The following is a 23,500-nucleotide window of genomic DNA, read 5'->3' as shown; positions in this document are numbered from 1 at the left end:
TTTCTACACTTAGAAATAAAATCCTTGTCACTCCTCTCTGGGTGTCTCCCACTCACATAAACCAGAATCATCTGTGCAAGTGCTGGCTCTTTTCCTCCTATTTAGAGGACAAACAACAGGGAATTTGAGAAGTCCTTGGAGTCAGGGTGGAGACATTTTGTCCACTGGAACTCCCTCGGTGTCAAGCCCCCCACCTGCATGACCTGTTGCACGTTAATGTGGTCAGGGAAACTTCTCCTGGGGAGACACCCGGGAAAGACCTCTTACGCCAGGAATCTCAGCCGCCTAACTGGGGGGGGGGGGGGGGGGGGGGTGTTCTTTAAACCATTTCACTTAGCTGGAGGTGGTTCTGGAGGATGTGAACATGCCGAGTGTGTTGAGAAGGATCCTGACTTGGGATAAGCAGCAGTTGGTGCTGTTTCCTATCAGACCTGTGGGAAATCACCTTTCAGTTTGTACAAAACTGTCTGCCAGCAGTTTTCCTTTCCAGCCCTTAGCTGACACGGTTACCAGTGGAAGCAGCCCAGGCTGTAGAAGGACCTTCCTGACATCTCTGCAGTTCAGCATAGATCAGCTGACAGTTATCTCCAGGGTTTTTTTTTTCTTTTAGTGCCTGGATTGACTTTGAGTAAACACAGTATTTGAGCTGGGAGTGAGGCTTTGCTTTTGACGCTGTAGAGAACCAATGTGTGGGTGTCACTGTATGTAGAACACAACTATGCTTCAAATTAAGACACCCGAATGTGCAGGTCCCCATGTAGGTTGCCAGCCTCCCTTTACAGTCAGTGGGAAGCTGGGGTTCAGTTCAGCTGCCCACAGCTGCAGACACCTAGTGCTAAACTTGCATTACACCATTGATACCTACAGTGCCATAACACTCACGGAAACTAGGCTGCGATTCAGCTGCCCTAATAGCACAAGAAGCTTATGTGTGGGCATCTAAATCAAGCACTTGGCCTACCTGTAGACAGCTGCCGCTACACCTAAAACTAAATCCAGCCCCACAGGTGAGGTTCCTTTACCTGGACATGAGCATCCAGAGCTATTTGAAATGCCTACAGGGCATCTATGTGGTTTGGACAAATGTGACAACCTGTGGGAAAACTGGATGTCCTGGGGCATCTCACATGGCACTCAACCCCTGTGTTTGGGCATCTGAATCCCACCAGTAACCTCTAAAGTACCATCGTGGATTTGGAAAGTGAAACACATTGTTCTTGCAGATCTCCTGGTGCACACAGTCTGCAGAAGGTACCACCTTCCAAAGACCATGACATACAAAGTATGCCAATTTGGTTGTTTAATGTTTATAAAGAAGTTTCAGGTCCATCTGCCTAGCAACCCTACACATATATAAAGCCATTATCTCCAGTGCTTCCAATGAAAATCTTGGTATTTACCACTCACTGGCATTTACCTAAGTATAGTATTTGCAAGGTAACCTGACACTTAGAACAGGAAAAGTCAATTTAACAATCTGAAGCTGTAAATGTTAAAATGTGACTTTTCATTTACACAGAAGTCCTGATTTCTTTCTAGAAAAGTGTGAAAGGGACATGGTGTGAACATCATAAGATTTCTGTGATACTTAGTTTCTGTGATACCAGCAAACCCAAACCTTTGTGTCTAAAAGCTACTTACAATTTTTTATTTCTCTTTTATTTGGAACAGGTGCCTATTCCCTGTCTATTCGAGACTGGGATGATATGAAAGGAGATCATGTCAAACATTATAAGATTCGTAAACTTGACAATGGTGGATATTATATCACAACTCGGGCACAATTTGAAACTCTTCAGCAGCTGGTTCAGCATTATTCAGGTAATTTTTCAGACATTACATGGCACTCTGAAGTGTTTTAAAACAAAAGTGTTTGCTGCTGAGCTGAAATATGTGTAAGACACCCTAAAGAGCCATTTGAGCTATGACTCTTGCTTGTTGCAATGCATCTTCCATTATCTCTTTCCCATTACAGTTATAAATGGCATTGAGTGCCGTTCACAGTGTACAGGGGCAGGGCTTTTAAAAGCTAGCACTCTATGAGATAAAGGTTTTGCCTGCTCTCCCTTTTTTAAGCAAACAGAATTACTGAATCTGACTTGCACATCTAAAAGCATGAATTCCATGTGCGTAAGCAAGTGCACACTATTCCTGTATTTTCCTATTCCTGTATATTTTCCTAATAAAGCACACAGGGAGCTGCACTGTGGAATTCAGTCACCTAAAGCAGTGACCAAAAGGTTTGCATATATTATCAGACTCAAATTTTCCCACTGGATTTATGTTCAGTGTGCAAAGTATTAACATTTAAATGACAATCGGTCTAATTTAAGAAAGCCATGGCAAGGTGGGCGTTTCTTTATACATAGCGTTTGTGCCCACCCTCCAAGCTCTTGTCTTTTAAATTCCTGTGATTAAAATGTGACATGCACTATTCAATCCAAAAGTGCATCCTGCTGTCACTGCTGATTGGTGTACAACAGATACAAATTTAAAGCCCTCCAAACCAGTTACATAGGACAGCTGGTTCTGAAGTAGAAGACTGCCATGCTACCCAGTACAGTCATTTATATTTTTAAGCAGGAATTTGTATTTTGAATTATTTTGCTTTTATTTTTTCCTTATTTTAGGTTTTTGTAAATTAACAGATGAGCCCAAATGCTCATTGATCAAAGAATTTTCATAATTTTTGCTTGGGAAATCAGCTTCTCTGTGGGGTGTTTTTTCTGTATTCTTTGTATTCTGTCTGCTGTATTCTTATGCTATTCATACTAGACATCTGGCTGTCTTCTCTGACCAATTTCTGATGGGTGTATGCTGCCTGGGAGAATTTCTAGGTGTTTCTGGTGACTCTAGATTAAGCTAAATAGCGTATAAAACCTCACATCTAAGGAATATAATTTCAACCCCATTATAGCAGCTGCTATATGTCCACTTTCAGCTTTCTGTGGTCACATAATTTGGATGATGTATTTTCCATGCACAGATGCAGAAACAAATAGATCTGGAAACAGCCATTTCTGTGCAACACAGAGGCATAATCAGTAGGATCCAGATAAGAGTAGTTCAGGAGTTCATGGTACAGACCCACTCCAGAGGTTTCACCCGTCATCTCCCAGACCCAGGTGAACACAGGAGCCCTCATTCTATGCCAGCCCCAGCTGACACTAGACATAAAGGCTGTCTCTAACAGCCTGCTCTCCATTCAGAACTGTGGGAGGTAGATTATCACACCACCTTGTGAGTGCCTAGATTTACTTCTAGGGACAATTCAAGGATGCCCAAACAACCATAGGTCAGTGCCCTCACAGCAGGACAGCTATACTCTGCACCCCATACTTCAGCCTTCGTCTCTTAGCTGGAGCACCCCTCTTGTCCAGACAGCTGGAAACTAGGTTACCCAGCTAGACACTGCACAGTTTGGTCTCATGTAAGCAGTCCTGGGTCAGGAGCTGGAAGTACAAAGTGTACCTTTGGGCAGATACAGCACAGGCATCCCTGCACTATGCTCCCACGCCACTGCTTATTGCCGAGTTGCCTCTTATCACAGCCCCTTCTTACCTGGATAATGAAGTTAACTGCAGTGTCTGGACTTTCGCGGATGAGATTTGCAAAAGAAAAATGTTGAGATCCCCAAGGTGTCCTGACATCAGACTGAAGTCTGGGAACACGTCTGAAGTCAAAGCATCATTCACCCAATACCTAACAGCCAGCATGTCAAGCATAAGCTCTTGTGCATGCAGTCCAGGCTCAGCTGGAGCACCAGCATGCCAAACTTTGGGGTTTGTTGTTTTTTTTTCAATTGAAGAAAATGAGATCTTAAAAACCTCTAGTTTCTTTCTACAGCTGTCCAAACTCATGAGGAAGCTTTCCAGATACAATGCATATTTTGAGTATTCCCTATCCTAGTATTGGAATTATCTTGGAATGAGACATCCCAAATGGTCAGCTAATTTTCCCTGGTTTATGGGTCTTTGTTGTCTTGCTACTGGAGATGCAACAAGGTCCATGTCAGGGTGTCTGTAGGGACATGCCCAGCACGCCACAACATTTGTACTGGGGAGGGAGAGCTTGGTGTTGCAAGGAGCTTCAGTGCTTGCCCATTTTTTGATGCTGAAACAAACTCTTCACCGGCTCAGAAAGAAATCTTGCACAGGAGAATAAAGATTATGTTTGAGTCTGAAATACAATTTCACCTTGTTCTGCTGTGCTGCACCTGTTTTAAGACACAAGGTGCTGTGCAAGCCTTAGATTGTAGTCTGCTTTCTGCAGCATAGCATACTACACAATATGTATGTGTATATATATTTTTATATATCATTGTTTTCACACCTGCTAAAATATCTTGTGACTTTTGTCACAGTTCATGTGAAATTTTGCAAGAGATAAGTATAGTGAATCTGCCCCAAATGATGTAGGACAGGCTGCATATGCTAGTAAAGGTTTACTCTAGAAAGAACAGCAGGAAGTCTTTTACAGGAAACCTACAAAACCACCTTTTCATGGAGTAAAACGTAGTAAATACCTTTTTCCAGGATACCTAGAAAAAATCAGCAAAAAAGTCCACCAAATTTTCATTACTGTGATTTTCAGAAAAAGTGACTCTTCTCTGTGTTTCTCTTACCCAGTACAGAAACAACCCAGTTTGGGACTTAGAGATGGTTTTTAAAAAGTTATACTGTACTATAGTATGCCAGTTACTCATGAAGTTACCTTAATGCAGCATTGTGATGAAAGGGAAATCCTGAATCCACAAGAAAAAACACTGGCAGTCACCTTCCATTTCAGGCTGTGGAAGCAGAGACTGAAATATTTCCTGTTCTGTCTCAAATGAATATGTTTCAGTGTTCAATTTCTAATCTTCCAGGATGCTTTGTGGTATGCAACTAACAACTGTTGTGAGTAGCATTGTTTTTATGCTTACTGTTTATGTTTCATGTCACACTTTTTTTTCTTTCCTCTTCCTTGCTGTTGGCTTCACTTCTGGCTCCATCAGAGAGAGCTGCAGGTCTTTGCTGCCGCTTAGTAGTCCCCTGTCATAAAGGAATGCCAAGGCTTACTGATCTGTCTGTCAAAACCAAAGATGTCTGGGAAATTCCACGAGAATCCCTACAGTTGATCAAGAGACTGGGAAATGGGCAGTTTGGGGAAGTATGGATGGGTATGGAGCAAAATAATTATTCTAAAATAGCTCTCTGTGTGGGAATTACAAGATGGAAGGTGAAAATGTAGGACAGTGTGACCCGCAAGAATAAAAAGAGCAAAGCTCAAGTTGTTAGGAAAAAATGTCTTTGGAATCACATCTTTGACTTTGAAATTCTTTAATCTTCCACTTTCAATGTAATTGATGGCAAAAGAAAACTGAAATTCTGTGTTTCCTTGCAAGGTTTTGATTTTGACAAATTACGCCTGTCTTAATGATAAATCAAGGCTACATAGTAGTCTGTTAATTATACCAAGGAGCCTTTTCCTGCAAGCTAACAAAAAAGTCCTTACCTTCAGTATCCAAAAATCAGTGTTTGCAAATGAACTTTAATGCAGTGCTGAGAGACGAGTCACCTTCCATCTTTCTCAATGCATGCATAATTTTGGATTATAAGTGTGTTTTTTTTATGAATTTCCTCTCCCATAGAGAAAGCTGATGGTTTGTGTTTTAACTTAACTGTGATTGCTACGAATAATACCCCACAAACTGTTGGATTGGCTAAAGATGCATGGGAAGTTGCACGTGATACATTATTTCTGGAACAGAAGCTTGGTCAGGGGTGTTTCGCTGAAGTGTGGCGTGGTAAGGCAGAGAATATATTTTGCTTTGGATGGATCTTTTAAGGCCCTCTTGGCAGAAATAAACATTTCAAGTAGAGATCTTAAAGCTAAAATATCAGAATAGTAGGAAATGTTAGTTTATATTGCCTAAACCAGTCAGAGCTAAATACAGTAATTTTGGGGGAAACTTCTTTTCATATGCACACACCTTTATGAGAGGTTAGGGCATTCAGATCCATTGGGTTTATTTGGGTGACTACACAATTGCTAGGTTTTAAAATTGGAATAATGCTAAACTTGTAAGGCCGTATGGCTAACCAGAAATTAATCTGGTAAGACATTTTTCTTTCCCTATGTGTTTTAGCACTGATGGGATCAGACCTTGAAAATGCTTCCATCCATTCTCCCAGTTTAAACATAATAGCAAGTACCAGCAAGCTGATATTGTCAAGCTAGCTTTCCCATGCATCCTCTTCTTTAAGTCTGCTCTGAAATTTGTATATTCAGCAGAAGCCTATAACTTGATCCAGAGACCAGGGACAATAGAGGCAAGACTTGCCTAGCCCAGTTGAACCCTACTTTAAAGTCCAGAAATACTGACATTTTCCAAATCCACTGACATTGTTTTCTGTGCACTCACCAGCTTTACTTACTGCCTCCCTCTGTGGGCTTCATTCTTTGAATAACTGTAAAACAATAGCAATTTAAAATATACATAAATCTTAGTATGGCCATAGCATTGAAACACAATATGGTGGCTATTTAATGAGAGGTGGGCTCAAGTTTTGTGCCAAGTAGCATTCTGGGTAGCCTCTCTAAAATGACCAATTCAAATAAAGAATCACTATATGTTGTTTCTCCAGAAAAATTTGGTGGAGCAGCTTGGCCTTTCTTTTTGTTGCAATGACACAAAAGTATGTACAACCAAAATAACCAACAGGCTCTCCTGGCTTCTTGCAGCTGTTTTCCATTGCAAGACTACAGCAGAGAGCATGGCAGCAAGTCTGTGAAATTTATAGAATTTATAGACTAGAAATACACAAATTTATTGGATTTCACAGAATTATGGTTGACCTGTTTCAAAGAAAGCTACCTGTGTTTGCTACTAGTGTCCCCAGATAACTGCAGTTTCACCTTCTTGTCCTCCATATTGAATGCGTGGAAGAGTTTCTAGTTGAGGTCAGCTTTGTGTGCTGTAGATCCTAAACTGGTGCAATAAGCTAAAGGAGCTAATGCAATTAAAACCGAAAAAGATCAGCTATGAGAAATAAAGTGCCAAGTACCAAATATCTGTCAGAAATGTGAAATTATGATTACAATTATGACATTATGTTTCTTAATCTCCATTATAAATATGTTAACAGCTCTGAAACATTACCAAATTGGAATAGATTAACACAGTAAAAATTAATAAAAAATGCATGAAGTAGTAACTAGCTACAAATGGGAGGAATGCAGAGGGAAGCCTGTGCTACTTTTCTATTAGAGAGAAACACACCAAACCACAGCGAGAAAACCTAACAATTTAAACTGAAATCTGGGCTGAGAGGATAAGTTAACCTTTTTGTTTGATTTTGGTCTTTTTTAACTGGAGAAAATGTTTAAAAATAGAACTGATGAAAAAAAACAGAACTTCATGGTAACAGAACGAATCCTGGGATACTTATTAAGGCAATGCAAACAGATACTACACAGTTAATCTTTAGTTAACACACCAGGTAAAATCCTAGTCTATCAATGCCCTGGTGCCTGTGAAACTAGGGTTTCATTCCTGGTTCATATAATTTGTGGTGTCTTTGCAAAGTGGCTGTGACTCTGACAGTGCCCTGTGGTTTGGAGCCTCAGTGGCTCCAGATAAAACATGGTCACTTTCACCGATCAGAAAAGACTTTGGCCACCCTGGTTGAAATTAGGAGGCAAAACTGCATTCTTCCCAGTTTACACAGGAGTGCCATTAAAGCAGCTTCAGCTCTAATTTGAAAGATTGAGTGAAGTTAAAACCTGAAGAGTCCTCAAAGAGCACTGGGATAGCCATGGTAGTAACTTCAAGACATTATTTCAACACTGGTACAGGAGACAGCATGTGGCATTGATATGGCAGAAGAAAACCAGGGCATCAGCTTGCACTGCACACTTTTGGCTAATATGTGCCTCAAGCCCCCACTGACAGCACTGTGTGCTGCTGCGGGAATTGCCCTCTAAGTGACGGATGTGCCAGGCATTGGCTCCCCACCGCTCCTCCGCTTTCCTCAGCCAGGCAAGGCAGCAGCTGGGACCTCACCACTTGTAAAATACCCAGTCCAGCTCCATTTTATGGTCCGGCATACCAGCTGATCCCTGGTAACTGTTGATGTGCTTTTAACAAAGACAAGCCAGGCTTATTTTACACATTGCCCGTTTGATGATGTATTGATTTACAGAAACTGGATCTGAGTCTTCATGCACTTTGCAGGCCTTCTGCTATCTTCATACTTAAGTGCAGAGAAGCAACTTTTTACCAATGTGATTCATTCATAATGTTGTTCAGCCTTATCACACAGCAGCTCCCTACCAACAGACTGCAGGTCCCATTCAAAGCCATTTCAGCCCTGGCTCTGAAGCAGGGTTCTAGCAAGTCTGGGCAAGGGACAACCAGAAGGCACTAGGAAAGGGATATTTCTGCCCATTTTAATTTTCTTTCCTTTCTCTTCCCTAGCCTCCCATCCCTCAAGAAAATGTTAAGACAGGTGGGTGGTCTGGGGTTTTTTTCTTCCCAGTCCTCCTTCTCCCCTTTTCAAGTACTCGAGTCAAGCCCCACTTCTTGCGTGACACCCTGAGTCAGCCTTCGCTAGCTGTCTCCAGGTCCTCGTACAGCTGTTGCACAGAAGCTGTTACAGAAGGCTTGGCAGATGATGGCTAAAAATTGATTCAACTTGTCCATCTCAATGCTGACTGCAAGTAAAGAACAAAGTAAAGTAGACAGGAACCACCTCATTTTCAATAAGCAGCTGTTGGGCTTCTGGGGATGAGGAAGGGAAGCAAAAAGACGCCTTCTGGTTTGGAAACACACCTATGTTTCTAAAATGAAATTGATTCAGAATTTGTTTCTTGGGAATTTTTCTTAGAGTATTTTTTCCCTCTGACTCAGAACAAAACCAAAATGTTAAAATGGCTTGCAAATGGAAAGTTCTGGGTTTAACCAGTTTTGTTATCCAAATCTGTAGCTGGAGCTGTGTTGTCTGTAGCAACTACTTGTTAACAAGGGAATATATGAAGATGAGTTTCAGCAGTCCAGTGCTTCTTAATCACAGAAGGTTTCTGTGGACATTAGTGGAAACATTGCCTGGGTAGGATAAAAGTGATTGTGCCCCAGTGCCAATGGGAATATTATTCCTCAGTATAATAAAGAGACTAAACTATGAGGGAGGCGTGGGAGGAATACAAGGCAACATGGGAAAGCACACTTTAAAGAAATAATTATATTGTGTCCTTGCTAGTTTACTCCTTGATTACATTAGGCATCAGGCAAAAAAAAGGCACAGAAGATGTTTAATCTAACTAATATCTATGCTTGCAGGTACGTGGAATGGAAATACTAAAGTGGCTATCAAGACCCTGAAGCCTGGCACTATGTCTCCAGAATCCTTCTTAGAGGAAGCCCAGATCATGAAGAAGCTAAAACATGACAAATTGGTCCAACTTTATGCTGTGGTTTCTGAAGAACCTATCTATATTGTCACAGAGTACATGAGCAAAGGTGAAGCCAGAGCTGCTGCCCTTGATAACAGTATTTTTTATTTACTGATGTTTCTCAGGGGTACAGAGAGAAGTGCAGTGTAATGCATGAACAGTGTATGAGGAGGGAGAGAGGAAACAGGAAGCTAAATTCACCTCTGGCTTCAGAAGAATAATGAATTAAACTCTGAACTGTGCCCAAAACATGAAATCCACTAAATGTACACAGAAAATTTGCACTAGGTGGGAGAGAAGCTGGTGCAGCCTAAGTAGTTCCAAATGTATTAGCGTATAAACTTCTCTGACAAGTGGAGATTTGATTCTTCTAGATTTGAATGATATTACATGCTGCTTCCCAATATGCTAGCTTTTCCTGGCACCAGAGTTGATGTGACATTTTCTTTCAGTGTTTGCTTGTCAGCCTAAGATTTCTGGGCCTTTTTTTGGCAATCCTGAGTTCTGAACATGCACCTCACTCTCAGATCACAGCTTAATTTTCAGTTCAGCCCATTTTCATTTTAATACATAATTTGCACATACAATTCTTTCCCTCCTCTTTCCCCTTCCCTTTCCCCTTCTCCCATGTCTTTTTCTTTAGCTATTTAACCAGTAACAATGTAGTAAAATGAGAAGAAGAAAACTTTTTGCTCCATCAGATCTCCAGCAGGGGTGCTGAGAGCAGAGCAACAAATCTGCTTGTTTTGGAAAAGCAGATGAACCAAATAGGAAACATAAGTTCTCACAGGGAAGTTTCACTGTACGTTGGAGGATACACTCAGAAATTTTAAGTGCATTTTTTTAGTCTATTTGGAGTGGATTTTTATTTTCCTGGCAGGTGCCTGCCCACCTCCCTCCTCAGAGGCATCCAAACCCTGACTAACTCACACTTTAATCATATGTCTCAGTGACAAGCATGTGCTTTTTCCCCTTTAAAAAAACCCTTCTGAAGTATGTGGTTTATTTTGGCTTACTTTACTAGTTTTTACTGTAACATTTAACATCTTTGGATCTGAGCTTGAAGCTGATGATTTATCAAGGGAGAAACGCCTAATCATCTGTCTTTTCCTCTTATTTATTAAACCAATTCACTAGCCTTATTTAAAGGAGACTGCCACAATTCTCTGCATCCAAGATTGGGAAGGGTGCTATAGAACCCTAGGGTTTTTAAAAAGCTGCAGGGGCCCTCCTTGCTTTCCCTTGCAGCTCAAATTGCGTTTGCTAAAATTGCTTTCATTCAACCTCTGCTTTGTCTTCTCTAGTTTTGCTTAGTGGCCTTCAAAAATTAGAGGTTTGTGCTACATTTAGTTATGGGTTACCTTGAGAAGAAGCACTACTAATTTCTAAGGAAAATCAGCCTTTGTTAATGCTAGCCTCTTTGGGCTTGCCAGGCTCCAGGCTGACCTTTTTTTTGGAGCAGGTTGAGCCGAGATCTGACTTTTTCCATAGCTTGTATGGCTTGGAACCAACCTGATGCTTTGCAGCTAGCTGAGGCTTTTAGAGGGCAGCATGTACGTAGTTTCAAAGAGCATTGGAAAAGTGAAGAAAGATCATTTTTCTCAGTAACATTCAGGAAAATTAAAGCAATGTTGTTTCTTTTCCCTGCCACATTCCTTGGACTAGTGATGTATTCTTCTGCAAATCAGCCTTAAACAAGAGTGAAACTAGTATAATAGGAGAATTCTAAGATATTGTGGGTTTTTTTAATTTGTCCACTTGAACTTGAAATATTGTTGTATTTAATATTACACAAATTGCTGCACCTCCATCCTGATGAATAGCTATTGTTTCCCTAATGTCTATTATGTCAACTTTGCATTTGCAGGGAGTTTGCTAGATTTCTTAAAAGATGGAGAAGGAAGAGCTTTGAAGCTACCGAATTTGGTGGACATGGCAGCCCAGGTCTGTCTCGGTGTACTGAGCACTTATGTGTGTAGGTTTTATAGCCCGTGTATGTCCGAGTTCATTTTAAAATGCACTGGGTTTGTTTCATTCTTTTCGCAGGTGGCGGCAGGAATGGCGTACATCGAGAGAATGAATTACATACACAGAGATCTGCGCTCTGCAAACATTCTGGTGGGGAATGGCCTAATATGCAAGATTGCCGACTTTGGATTGGCAAGGCTGATTGAAGACAACGAATATACAGCCAGACAAGGTAGTTACAGTGGAAGGCATAGCACTGAGTGTCAGTCTTGTGCAGGGGAAGAGTGGAACATGGCTTTAAAGAGCACTTTCTCACATGCTTTTGGGTTGCTTTCAATAAATCCTGAACTCATATTAACTCCTAGCTCAGAACTTCACTGCTGAATGAATGTCCTAAAGAGAAGGTCTTATTTAGTTGTCTTAACTTTAAACTTTCACCAAAGTGAAACAGAGATAATGAGTGAGAGCACAGGTGGGTGAAGTGACAGTAAAGACAAGATCCTCTTGGTGGATAGCAAAGAGGATATGTTATTTACCAGCCTTGAAAAAAAAAAAAAAAAGCCTGTGTAAGCTACTTCTTTCATAGTGTGCCTTCTAGTATGTACTGACTGCTATCAACATTGCTGTGCTGTTCTTATTTTCTTTATTCAAATTGGCCAAAGAATTGTGTGTATGTACAATGAAGCTCTCTCTCTCAGCACTGTTTTCTCTGGGAACTTAACAAGTTACTTTAATAGGAAAGCCATTTTTCAGTGCCACACAGAGTGCTGGGCACAGCCGACCACTGGTACGCTATTAAAAAGTATCAAAGAGTATTGTAGCTTTTTTTAAAGAAGCATGTGTGTGTTCAGACTGAGCCATGACACAGGCTCTTTGTAGTTAGTAATTCATTACAAGTCATGCTTAGTTGTCAGATGTTGGTCCAAGTTTGCAGAGCTGCAGTTTTGTTCTCTTTCTGTTGGCTGTACATTGATAGTGCTTGCTCAATATGTGTTGGTAAATACCATCCATTTCAGCGCTAAAGCCAAAAAGTGTCCCATTAAACCCTGCTGTCTGTCATCAGAAAGCACAGATTGGATATATACTTCGTAACCTGCATTTACCCCTTCCTGTTGTGAGTCTTTTCTCTTGACAAGAAGTCCCTGTTGCAGCACAGATTTTACCATTAACTCTTAGGAAAGAGCTAACCCCTTTCTGTAACTTTCAAGTGTTGACAGAAGGAGCCAGAGAGTTTCCAGCATGCTTTGTCTTGGCCTGGGAGCAGCAGCTCTCATGCCATTTGAATTGCTGTCAGCAGTACCTAGTCACACCAGTGTAGACCACATGCTGCTTCGCATTTGGATGGCAAGACCTGATTATTTTGGGGGGGGACACACGACATGACCTAGAAGAACCTCTGGTTGGTACTAATGCAGAGTAAACCACTACTGATTTCAGCCTGAGGGTGGGAATTGCTCCTTGGTAGAAGAAATAGTCTCATGTCATTCTTTCCAGAGTAAAAAGTGCCTGCTGGCTTTGGTAGACAGAAAGCTGCCTGCTTGCCCTTCCCCTGTGCAAAACAAGAAGAGTTTCCTTGAAGAAAGCAGCCAGATGCAAAATGGCTTTGAAACGGTGTCCTGTATTATCTCCATTTCTCTCTGGTTTACTGCTATGTCTTTTGTTCCCTCTGGAAGCCACCCAACATATATTTTAACATGACTAATTATTTGGTTTAACAGACAAGTATGTGACCTGCTTCTGTCCAGACCTCTTCAGGCTCCTGATCCCTAGGAAATCCTCTGTTAACCTCTTTGCTTCCTGGTTTAAATTTCTCAGAATAATTTTGCCCTCTTCACATGTTAGAAAGCCATGGAAACCTGCCTGACTCATGCTGAGGAGAAGCTTAGATTTTTTAAGACAATTAAATTATTGGATTTTGGGTGGAAAATCTTTGAGATGAGAAAAGCATAACACCAGGACTGGCAGGGAGAGGGAGTGTAGACATGGGTATCTCCTGCCCTTCTTCCGTTGCAGGAATCACTTGTGTTGTGGAAAAGATGGCTGGGAAGGGAGAAGTAGTTTGGCTTTTAACCTGCATTGCTGATGATACAGAGATCTGGATTGCGTTTGCCTGGCTTTATCTCATGGTACAAGTATGAAGAAGTCACCCATCCTTCCCATGCTTCAGAGCAATGGACAGTACTTTCTTCCCCTGACCTCAGGGTCAGGCTTTAGTCCTTCAGAGCTACAGGGTTCCTTAAAAAAGACAACCAAGAGCTGTAATCACAGGCACCTTGTAGATGGCTTTTGTATTTTTGTTAATGTTCTTTTGACCCTTTCTTAAGGGATAGCTTGCTTTAGGGAGGGGTGCATTTTTGACCAAGCAGCGCATTCTCAATTTACATTTCATTACAACTAACCTGGCTTTCATGCCAGTTGGGCAGCCAGGGTGAGCTTAGGACCTTCAGCTTTCTAAAGAAGAAACATGGCTTCTAATGCCACTGGAATTTTTCTTCAAGTGGGATTCAGTCCTGGTTTGTTTAGTTAAACTTCAGTTGGAGCAGCGCTTGGTGGAGACCACAGTATCAGGAGGAAATGGTTGCCTCTGCTTGTTTCCCATGACCTATTACTTCAGCCTCTGAGGGGATGCATCTGGGGACTGCTCTGTTTATCTAGCTGACTACTGCTTCAGTGGGAATTTTGACATGGGAGGAGAGCCTAGCCAGCAGAGGGGAGGGGGATGGGGAGCACTCCAAACTGGCAGCTCTTGTGGGAGAAAGGAAACATTTTGCCTTACAAAATCTGAAGATTAAAGCCTCTGGTCACTCTCTCCTCAGCAGTCCTCCTTCTCTCAGCTTAAGTGTGCTAGTACAGAGCTCATTGTCAGCATGGGGAAGAGGTGGTTTTCTGCAGCCTTGCTTGATCTCCTACTCCCTTCCCCCACTGTCACTTTTGTCTCTGATTAAATATTTTGAAAGGAAACAGATGGGGATGCTTTGAGCCCCAGAGGGCTAAAGTGAATGATTCCTGAACCTGTATGGGTATTACTTAGCCTGGTGGTAACGTTTTACGGAGTGGCTTACTTTCTTTTTGGTCTGAACAAAGGAGGCCTGACTGCTCCTGATTTATGAGAGGTAAATAAAAAGCAGTTCGTTGTCTGCACTGCCATTTCTCAGCAATCATCAGGAAGGAAAGAGATGGTCATGTCACTAATGATTTAGAGTGTGTGACTAGCAGCTATACACTCCCATTAAATAATACCAACAAAAAAAGTTCTTGGCTTGTAATTTGGCTCCTCTTGCTTTTAGAGGAAGTGAGTAATCAAAGAGGAAAAACATGCCTGTTAAAGTGACACCCATTTTAAAGGCTATGCTGGTAGACTGTATTGCAGCCTGCACCACTGGAGCTTGCTTCTTTTGGCTGTTGCTGTTACATCTACATCTTCCTCCTCCCCCCACCCAAGTGTCAGGCATTCAGGCTTATTTCCTTGTATTGCTGATGATGCTTATGTCAGCCCTGTAAGGCAAGACTTAAAACTCCTGCTATCCTACAGGACAGAGAGAAACTTCCCATCACGTCCAACACAGGATTTCCCATGCAGTTCTGCTACTCTTCACACTGATGTGGTTCACAGCTATGCGCAGTTTTGGCCAAGCACATGGCATTTCTGTGGAGAGTGCCGAGCGCTCCGCAGAGTTGCAGGGGAAGAGTTGTTACTATTCTAAGTAGTAGCAGCTGATACAAATTTAAAATTGCCTTAATGAAAAAAACAAAAAGAGCGGAGTTATTTTCCAGGCCATGTTTCGACTGCATACACTGGCAGCACTTGCAGCAGTGCTGCTCCACGCATACATGAAACAATAAGGATCTTTCTGATGCCTTCCAGACAAGTCAGACCTATTTCGGGAGCGCTAGTATGTGTTTGTAAACTCTCAGATCATTTTTGCCTCTGTAACGCTTAGAAATTTCTCCTTCCTGCTCTGCCTAAAAACAAGCGATGCTTCTTACTTTCATTTCCTAGAAATGAGCAAGGATATTTTTTCCCTCCTTCCAGGCTCTCCCCAGTTCTTTTGTAGAGACTTGGCTCTCTGCTCACCAGCTCATCAGATATCTCTTGTTTGTGACTGATTATACTGCAGGCTGTAATCCAGGGGTTTGTTCTTGCTTTTTACCTGACATTCCTGGGGCCAGCCATGGAGCCGACGAAAGGTCTCTTGCTTCTCAACAGGCAGCCCCCGGGGTCCCAAAGGGACTGATACACTCCTACAGAGATGCCATCTGCTCGGTGAGAAGGAGCATGGCCAGGTCAAGAGGAAGGGCGAGGGGAAGGGGGGTGCGCAGGCAGAGGGTGAGAGGTGTTTAGACCCGCAGTTCCGCGCCTTGTCCCACTGCTTCCTGGGGAGGGATCAGCCTGCAGAGTCTGCTCCTGATCCCTCATGTTTTGCCAGGCTTGTAATTTCATGTTCGTTGTCACAGCACAAAAAATGTAATTGCACAGTCCCTCCCACACGGCACTCATCATTGCCTGCCAGCGCTGACTCGTTTCCTGTTACAAGCTTGCTTCAGCACTTTGGTTTTACCTTTTGCGGCTTTCCCTTTCCAGCCCCAGGCGCAATTCAGTTCTGCACTATGGTCTCTGGTCGCTAACCCAGGAGTTCCCCTGGTTTTGGGGTATTGGAGCTTGAGGTGCTGCCTTGGGTTTTAAGGTACGAGAGGTAGCAGCTTTGTAGAGTTTCTGGAAACAGGATCATTATCAAGCTGACAGTGGCTCTGGGGCATGAATTTCAGAGGTTTCTGCTTCATCGAGATTTAGATCTGAAAAACAACAAAGCCCTGAGGGATTTTTGCTTGCCTCAGAAGAAACCATGCTGCGAGTTGTATGGCAAGGTCACTCAATTATCCCAGCCCCCTCCACTCCTCACCACGTGACCTGCTTATAGCCAACGACAAATTACAGCAGGGCCACGATTGATTTTTCCCAAGGAAATCCTCCTGGGAGGTAACCTGTGTGAATGCTTAGGCAGAGGTCCCAAGAACAGGGCTGAGCCTCACAGAAATCCTCAGAGGTAGGAGGCAGTGCCAGCTGCCCTAACAGTAATATCATACCAAGCAGCCTTGGCTTGACGTAGCTGCGAGCAGTGCAGACACCCAAAAAAGGCTTTCCTCAGGCTGAAGTGTTTCAAAAAAGGGACAGAGATAAAAGCTGCAGATTAGTCGCTCACTGTGGGACAGACTATCCTGACCTAGTGAGTGCACTGTGTGGTTGCTTTGTGCACATGGAGTTACCAATCCGCTAGCTTGTAATAAAGTAGATTCCAGCAAAAAAAAAGAAGATAAATCCCCACACACCCTGATGTAAAATCTGCCTTCAAAGTAGGCTGCCTTGTCAGCTGCAGTAATTTGGCTTATCAGATTTATTAACATGCTTGTCAGTAATATGCAGTTTATCTGATGATCCGATGCTGTAATTTGTTTGCAGCACAAAGTCAGCTGGTTTAATAAGCTGCTGAGGCCTGGGCAGAGGGAGAGGGTAGGGTTTTAACTGGTGTGTTGGAAGAGAGTAAGCACAGAGACTGGGTCAGGAGCCACACGTCTGGCCTGTGAGAATGCTTCCTATAGCAGTAGCAACCAGGATGCTTCCTGGTGGTGCTCAACACATTTGGGATTTTTGTGTTTTCACAGAAGTGCACTGCTTATGGCTCCAGTGCCAGACATTAGACGGGAGGCAACACCTTGGGGGTATCCCTTTTAGACACACACATGTACCCCCATTCACACAAGCTGTGTATGGTTTCATGTGTTACAAAGTGCATGCATTGTACCTTCAGCTGTGCAAGTGGCCAGGCTGGTACGTCCTCAGTAGTCTCTGCTCTCCCACTACTGATGGCTCTGCCATACTGGGTTGCAGGCTCTCTTGGACCATGTAGCCTCCAGCATGCATTGCAGTGCCAGAAAGCCATGAATCTGGCTATGCTAGCAACCTCTCTGCCAATCTTGCCTTTCCCTCCTCCCCATCTATCACTTCAAACCAAAGTTCAGGAAATACTGCACGAAATGGAAAGCATGTGCTTTTTGTATTAGTCGCTTTAGCCAGAGAATCACCTACAGCAGGGGCAACATAGAAATGGAATGAGTAGCTATCCTGTCATCACAAAATCCACAGCAGAGACCATTTGTCTTCTCCAGCAGTGTTCATCACAGCCCAATGGCTTTTGTACTGCTCTAGCTCTCAGGAAAAGGGATGTGCTCAAGTGTCCTCCCTTCTCACCTACTATTTGCTTCTCGTCTTCCCATGGTCCCATGACACACCATATACCTCCCAGTGCCACACTAGCAGTAGATGAGGAAGGCAAAAGTACTGAGGGAGTTGGCCACAAAGGAGTCTGAAAAGATTTCTTTCCTCCAGAGATGAGTTGTAAGTTGTTGTTACCTTTGGCTCTGAGTATGAAGCACAAGGGAATTAGCCCAGGTTTGGCTCAGCTTCTCAGAAAAACACAGCTGATTAAAGAAAAAATAAACAAATAAATTATTGAATGAAATGTGTGCAACACATGAACAAGCAAACCCTCGTGTTTGGCTATCTCACACACCACCAGCCAGGGTCCAGGCCTTCAGGCTGCTGGCCAGCCTGGAGCAATTCATTCAGCTGGCATGGCGTGTGTGTACTGTCTCAGCTGCACGTATGAGAGAGCAGCAGGACATCAGCCCTCATATTCATGGCATGCCTGCATAACCCTGTCTAAAGCCATTCACTGTTGGCCTAGGGAACCTGACCACCAGATGAACTTAGCCTGCAGTTTTTCCAGGGATCAGTACAGGGTGTATAGCCCTAGGATCTGCCTGTGGCCTGGGGAGCTGTTTGCCAACCCCATGTGGCTGCTGGTACTGCTGGAGCAGAGCCAGTTTCCAGGCCAGAGGCTCAAGTGGTGGCAGGCTGCTCTGCAGAGATCTCAGGCATCACAGCCTGGGCAGTTTTTAAGAGAAGATGAAGTTCTGTGAGTTTTGTGTGTTTTAAACTAAGATTGGCTCCATGAAGAAGTGTATGTTAGGGAGATTGAAACCAAAGCCAAGCACCCAAATTTTAGCTCCTGCCTGCGTATGAGCTAATGAAAATACAGAAGAGGCAGACTTTTTTGAAAGTGAATAGACATCCAAAAATCCTCTGGCACCTTTGCAAATCTAACCGCTGATGCGTTGATACTTAACTAGACTCAAGTTCCTGACTTCAGCCATTGGAGATGTAAAACTTCATGTCTGTTAATTTAGCAGGATTTACTTGAGCAACTGCAGTTTTCCCTAGAAAATGTATTTGTTTCTAAGTAATATTATCTCTCAGGATCACTCACATGTAAAGCAGGAAAAGTTTTAGCATTTAGTGTTTTACTAAGTAAAAGGAGATGAGAATTATTAACATGTTTACTTTGTACTCCGAGTCAAATCAAGTTGTGACGTATAGCAAAAGACATGGGGCACTGAGCACTGGATGTGATAGCAGAACAGCACCAGCAGGGAACTGTAAACAGTGTCATAACTTCACTCCCTGAAAGTGATTTGTCCGCATTGTTACACTTTCCACACTCCTCCTGGAATCTGAGGGAACTTTTATGAGAGGGTGGTGAGAAATCAAAGTCAGTCTGTTTCCAAATTCAAGAGTGTTTGTCACTAGGGATCAGGAATACGCAACACAATTCTTTTGCACCAGGGAACAGTCTGCATATTTTTTTGTACATACTACAAGTTAATTATTACCACAAGACTTTTCTTTAAAGTCATCCTGAAAATATTTTCCCTAAGAAAACAGCAAATGATTGGAAAAGCAAATAAATCAGTGTTTAAAGACTTGTTATCTTACCATCCTTACCACAACTGGCTTCTGCAAGCTCTGATGATGGATGAGCACATTAGAACTGCACGTATTTAAGGCACTGCAGGCTTTTCAGTGCCAGGAGTTTAAAGTACACTGTCAGGTTATAAATCACAGGCCAGATCTGTGCCTTGACATCATTGCACTCCAAGCAACTGAAATGGCAGTATTGTTTTTAAGTCCTTGCATGTTTCTAATGAAATACTAGGTTTGGTTTGAATTTACATTTTTACCATGTTTGTTTGTTTTGCATTTTGCTCAGCTTGAGCAGTGAAACTGGGAGGTACATTCCCAATAAATCTCACTTCAATTCATACACGCTAGCAGTGTTTGACTTACAAATATCACAGGGACATGTTAATCTAAAACATTTTGGGAGAAAGAATTTTTATTCTATTTGCCTTTTTTTTTTTTTTTACATTTTTTTCCTTTTATAAAACTTCAAACCTGAATTAAAATGTTTTAGCCATCTCTTGGGGTGTGGGACAAACCCACCCCTCCCCTGCTAAGTCTTTCCTTCTGCCCTATGTGTTCCACCCACCTGTCTTCGCTGACCATACTCCATGGAGCCTTTGTTAACACTGCTGCAGCTCTGTCCACCCGCACATGCTGTAGAAGACAGCAGTAACCTGCAAACTGCTACTTTGTTTCTATTCTGATTAAGACTCATTTATTCTTTCATTAGGTGCAAAGTTTCCCATTAAATGGACTGCACCAGAAGCAGCATTGTATGGAAGGTTCACAATAAAGTCAGATGTGTGGTCGTTTGGAATCCTACTGACAGAATTGGTAACAAAAGGGAGAGTGCCATACCCAGGTAAGAAAACAGCCTGAGCCCTGCTTCACCTTGGGAAAGTAGCGGGAACAAGCCATATGCTCAAATTAGAATGCATACTTATTTTCACTGGGCTGAAAGGAGGATGGTTGGTTATCTTGCATAAGTTTTGTGTATGCCTGAAAATGGTCCTGACTCTGAGAGCTGGTGTGTGATGGTCATGATAAAATGGCTACAGGATAGAAAATCCAACATAATAATTTCTGCTTTTTTGTAATTGTTCACATTTCACTTAATATACTTTCCAGGCAAATAATGAAAGCAACTTAAAATTACTATGCTGTGGAGTAAATAATTCTTATAGTATTGCATTCACTTTAAGATATCAACAGTTAAACTCCCAGAGCGGCATTACTTCATTTATTCTATCAGTCTGTTTCTCTGTAAGGTTTGATGACTGTCTGAATGTCTGGAATTACCAAATCTCTTTTTTATAAACTCTTAAATTTCAGTCCTTGCTTCTGAGATGGATGGAAAGGATAGAAAGTAATTCTGTAATATGCAGGCCAGAGCTCACGGCAGGGTCACAGTGGGGCCAGATTCTCTGCATGGGGGAACTGGAGGCCCCATGGTTCTTTGTTGAAACCCTGCCAAGTATCCAATGGATTAAGATTTGTAGGAGAGGTGATTGGATCTGCCTATGCAGAAGGAGCTTTTCATTCTGTTGCCCCCCTGAAGATTGTAGGCATTCAGGTGAAGGGGAAAGTGTTGAGGTGAAAGTGCATTACATGGAAAACAACTTAATCCCTTCATTTTCTTATCAGCACAGATGCTAACAACAGTGCATCCAGCTGCATCTTGATTATTTTTACTAAAAAAAGAAAATAAATAAAAAAACCTCTCTAAATATCACTGGATTTTCTCTAATTACCACTGTATGGCTGTGTGCTACAGCTGATTTCATGGAAAGTGCCCTAAAGCAGTTTCAATTTGCCAATCTGGGCTGTGATCAAGCAGTCAGATCTATACATCAAATTGCACAGGAGAAGCATCAAGGTGTGGAGTTCAGTTCATCATACCACTTCAGAAGGTTGAACTCAGCAAAACTAAACTCCCAGTGTTTTACTGGGAATCTCAACTTTGCCTGCGTCTACCAGTCAGCAGCTGATATTTGCAAAGATAATACGGGGACTGAGAGGCTTCTTTTCATCAGCAGTAGTTTTTGGCATAACAGGGAGCCGCTTAGCAAATCTGTGACTGTGACAACAGAATGAGGTAGCAGAAAGCAAAATGACATGTTTCTGTGGGATGGATGACACCCTCTGCCCAGCATTTCCCCATGCAGTTAAAGAAAATGGGGTGTTGCCACCAACGCAGAGTGGTTATATCAGTAGCCAGCACAAAGGTCTTTCTGTCACAAGGATTATTGGCAATGGTGTAGGAAAGCCATGATTTCCATGGGTTTATTGAGGGTTAAGTGCAGACATGGCACAGTGTGCAAAGGTTGAAGACAAACAGGATGTGTGAGACTTAGCTGATAAGGTGTTGCTCCCAGAGGATGGGCAACACTCCTCCCTGGGCTGCAGGAAGAGGAAATTCCTAGTCACTACCAGCAGAGTAGGTGCACAGGGGCTCTCACCAAGCAGGGCAGAGTTAAGGTGTTGGGCTTTTTTTTCCCCTGAGCTCCACACTGGTGATTGTCACGGTTTAAACCCAGCTGATAACTCAGCTCACACAGCTGTTCGCTCACCCTCCCATTCATCCCTCTGGATGAGACTGGGAGGAGAACTGAAAGAATGTAAACCCCGTGGGTTGAGATAAGAACCAGATAAATACCCAGCCGGACCCAAGGAGCAATCTGGGCCTTCTGGGTAACTTCCCCCAGTTTATATAGTGGGCATGACGTGCTGTGGTATGGAATACCTCTTTGGCTAGTTTGGGTCAGGTGTCCTGTCTCTGCTTCCTCCCATCTTTCTGTGCCCCTCCTCACTGGCAGAGCATGAGACTGAAAAGTCCTCGGCCAGAGTAAGCTACGTACCAACAACTAAAACATGAGCATTGTTCTTAGACTAAAGCCAAAACACAGCACTGCACCAGCTACTATGAAGATAAAAATAACTGTGGCAGCTGAAACCAGGACAGTGGGGTAGAGGTGCTAGAAGACTATCCTTCTCTCTTATCACATGCAGGAGCAAAGACACACACACACACACAGGAAAAATACTTCCAGGCAAAAGTGGCCCCAAGTTAACTGTGGACACACTGTTGGCCATGGCAGCAGAGGATGTCTGCACTTCCTCAGGAAAAAGAGGCCACTGGCTGTGCATTTAAGTGCTTGCAATATATAACTTCTTGTAGGGCCAATGACAGAAATCTCAGGCATGGTCTGTATCCTGAAAATGTGGACAGTTTTATTACGTGGCAGCTTGAGCACATCAAAGACAACTAGCGGCATCTCTGCTCTTTCAGCACCATCCTCCCTCTTCATCCGTCACTACATAAAGCCCTTACACACTGAAAGTCCTTTCGGCTCACTCTCCCCTACCCATGCTAGGAAGACATCAAGTAGCTGAAAGCAAATTTCTGCATGTTACATATCACAGACTCAGCAGTTTTCTAGATGGTCACGTACTGTCTTGCTTGTGCACTGCATGAGCATTACACCAGGGCTCTTCCTCCCTACCAGGACTCCCACCCTGCTCAGGCTGGAGGCCTTTACCAGTCTCATGGTCACCATCACTCTCCTTCCTGTCAGTTTTACCTAAGGGCAGCCTCTATTTTATATTTGAATTTCCTCAGTCTTTCAAGATTCTTATTCAAGTTCATTCTCATTCCCTTAACTGGGAAAGCTTTTATAGGCTGAGACAATGATGGAGGGAAACCGAGGCCTTCTCAGAAGGGTCTGTCTTTGCATGTAGGTTAAAAAGAGGGCTTGGACTTCCCAAGGTGACAAAGACCTCCTGAGCTCCTCAGGAAAGACTCCTTTTTCCCCTGACATAGAAAGGATGATCCATCTCCTGCTCCATGCTGGGAAAATGAAGGACCTCCTGAAAGGATAAAGCTTCATGAATTCAGGTCTCTGTCTGAGGCAGGGAGTAAGGCTCACCTGCACCCACAGGGCTTTTCCTCCTGTCACGGCATGGCTTGTGAGAGAAGGAAAAGGTGCGAATTCAACCACCCTGAGAGGCAAGACTCAGCCCGCCTCACCCAAGTATATATACAACCTACAGGTAAGAGAATGCAGTTTGTAGGCACTGCCAACCACTTTGGCACCCAAGGCATGTGGATTTGCAAGCTCTCGAAAGGGTCAGCCTTGAAACAGAGGGTCATGGGGCTGTCACTGTGCTGTAATACCCGGTTTCTGAAATAGTTGTGGTCATGTTGTCCTGACATTCCTGCTTACAGCTTGTAGCAGGCCAGGGGGGAGTGGGGAGAGGCCCTCAGACAAAGGCATTGCTCTCTTGCTTGACAAGATCTTA

General features: G+C 43.0%; 1 protein-coding gene across 3 annotated transcripts in view; it reads left to right on the top strand.

Moving 5' to 3' along the window:
• The window catches only part of FYN (FYN proto-oncogene, Src family tyrosine kinase), a 142,650-nt gene that overhangs the window by 110,190 nt on the left and 8,960 nt on the right, over nucleotides 1-23,500 (top strand). For 2 of the 3 annotated variants that reach the window (XM_061366827.1, XM_061366826.1), the window contains 6 exons: nucleotides 1,672-1,821; nucleotides 4,997-5,161; nucleotides 9,323-9,502; nucleotides 11,303-11,379; nucleotides 11,482-11,635; nucleotides 19,932-20,063. In XM_061366827.1, the coding sequence (XP_061222811.1) occupies nucleotides 1,672-1,821; nucleotides 4,997-5,161; nucleotides 9,323-9,502; nucleotides 11,303-11,379; nucleotides 11,482-11,635; nucleotides 19,932-20,063 (858 nt within the window). Of the gene's footprint in view, nucleotides 1-1,671; nucleotides 1,822-4,996; nucleotides 5,162-5,632; nucleotides 5,789-9,322; nucleotides 9,503-11,302; nucleotides 11,380-11,481; nucleotides 11,636-19,931; nucleotides 20,064-23,500 lie in introns of all 3 variants that reach the window. The other variant, XM_061366828.1, reaches the window with a different exon arrangement.

This window comes from Neopsephotus bourkii, unplaced genomic scaffold, assembly GCF_033783945.1.
Source record: "Neopsephotus bourkii isolate Nb327-2 ecotype Australia unplaced genomic scaffold, CSIRO-AGI_Nbou_v1 NB_1358, whole genome shotgun sequence".
Classification (NCBI taxonomy): Eukaryota; Metazoa; Chordata; class Aves; order Psittaciformes; family Psittacidae; genus Neopsephotus; species Neopsephotus bourkii.
The sequence above is the reverse complement of the archived record's forward strand: the minus strand, read 5'-3'. Positions and strand labels throughout refer to the sequence as shown.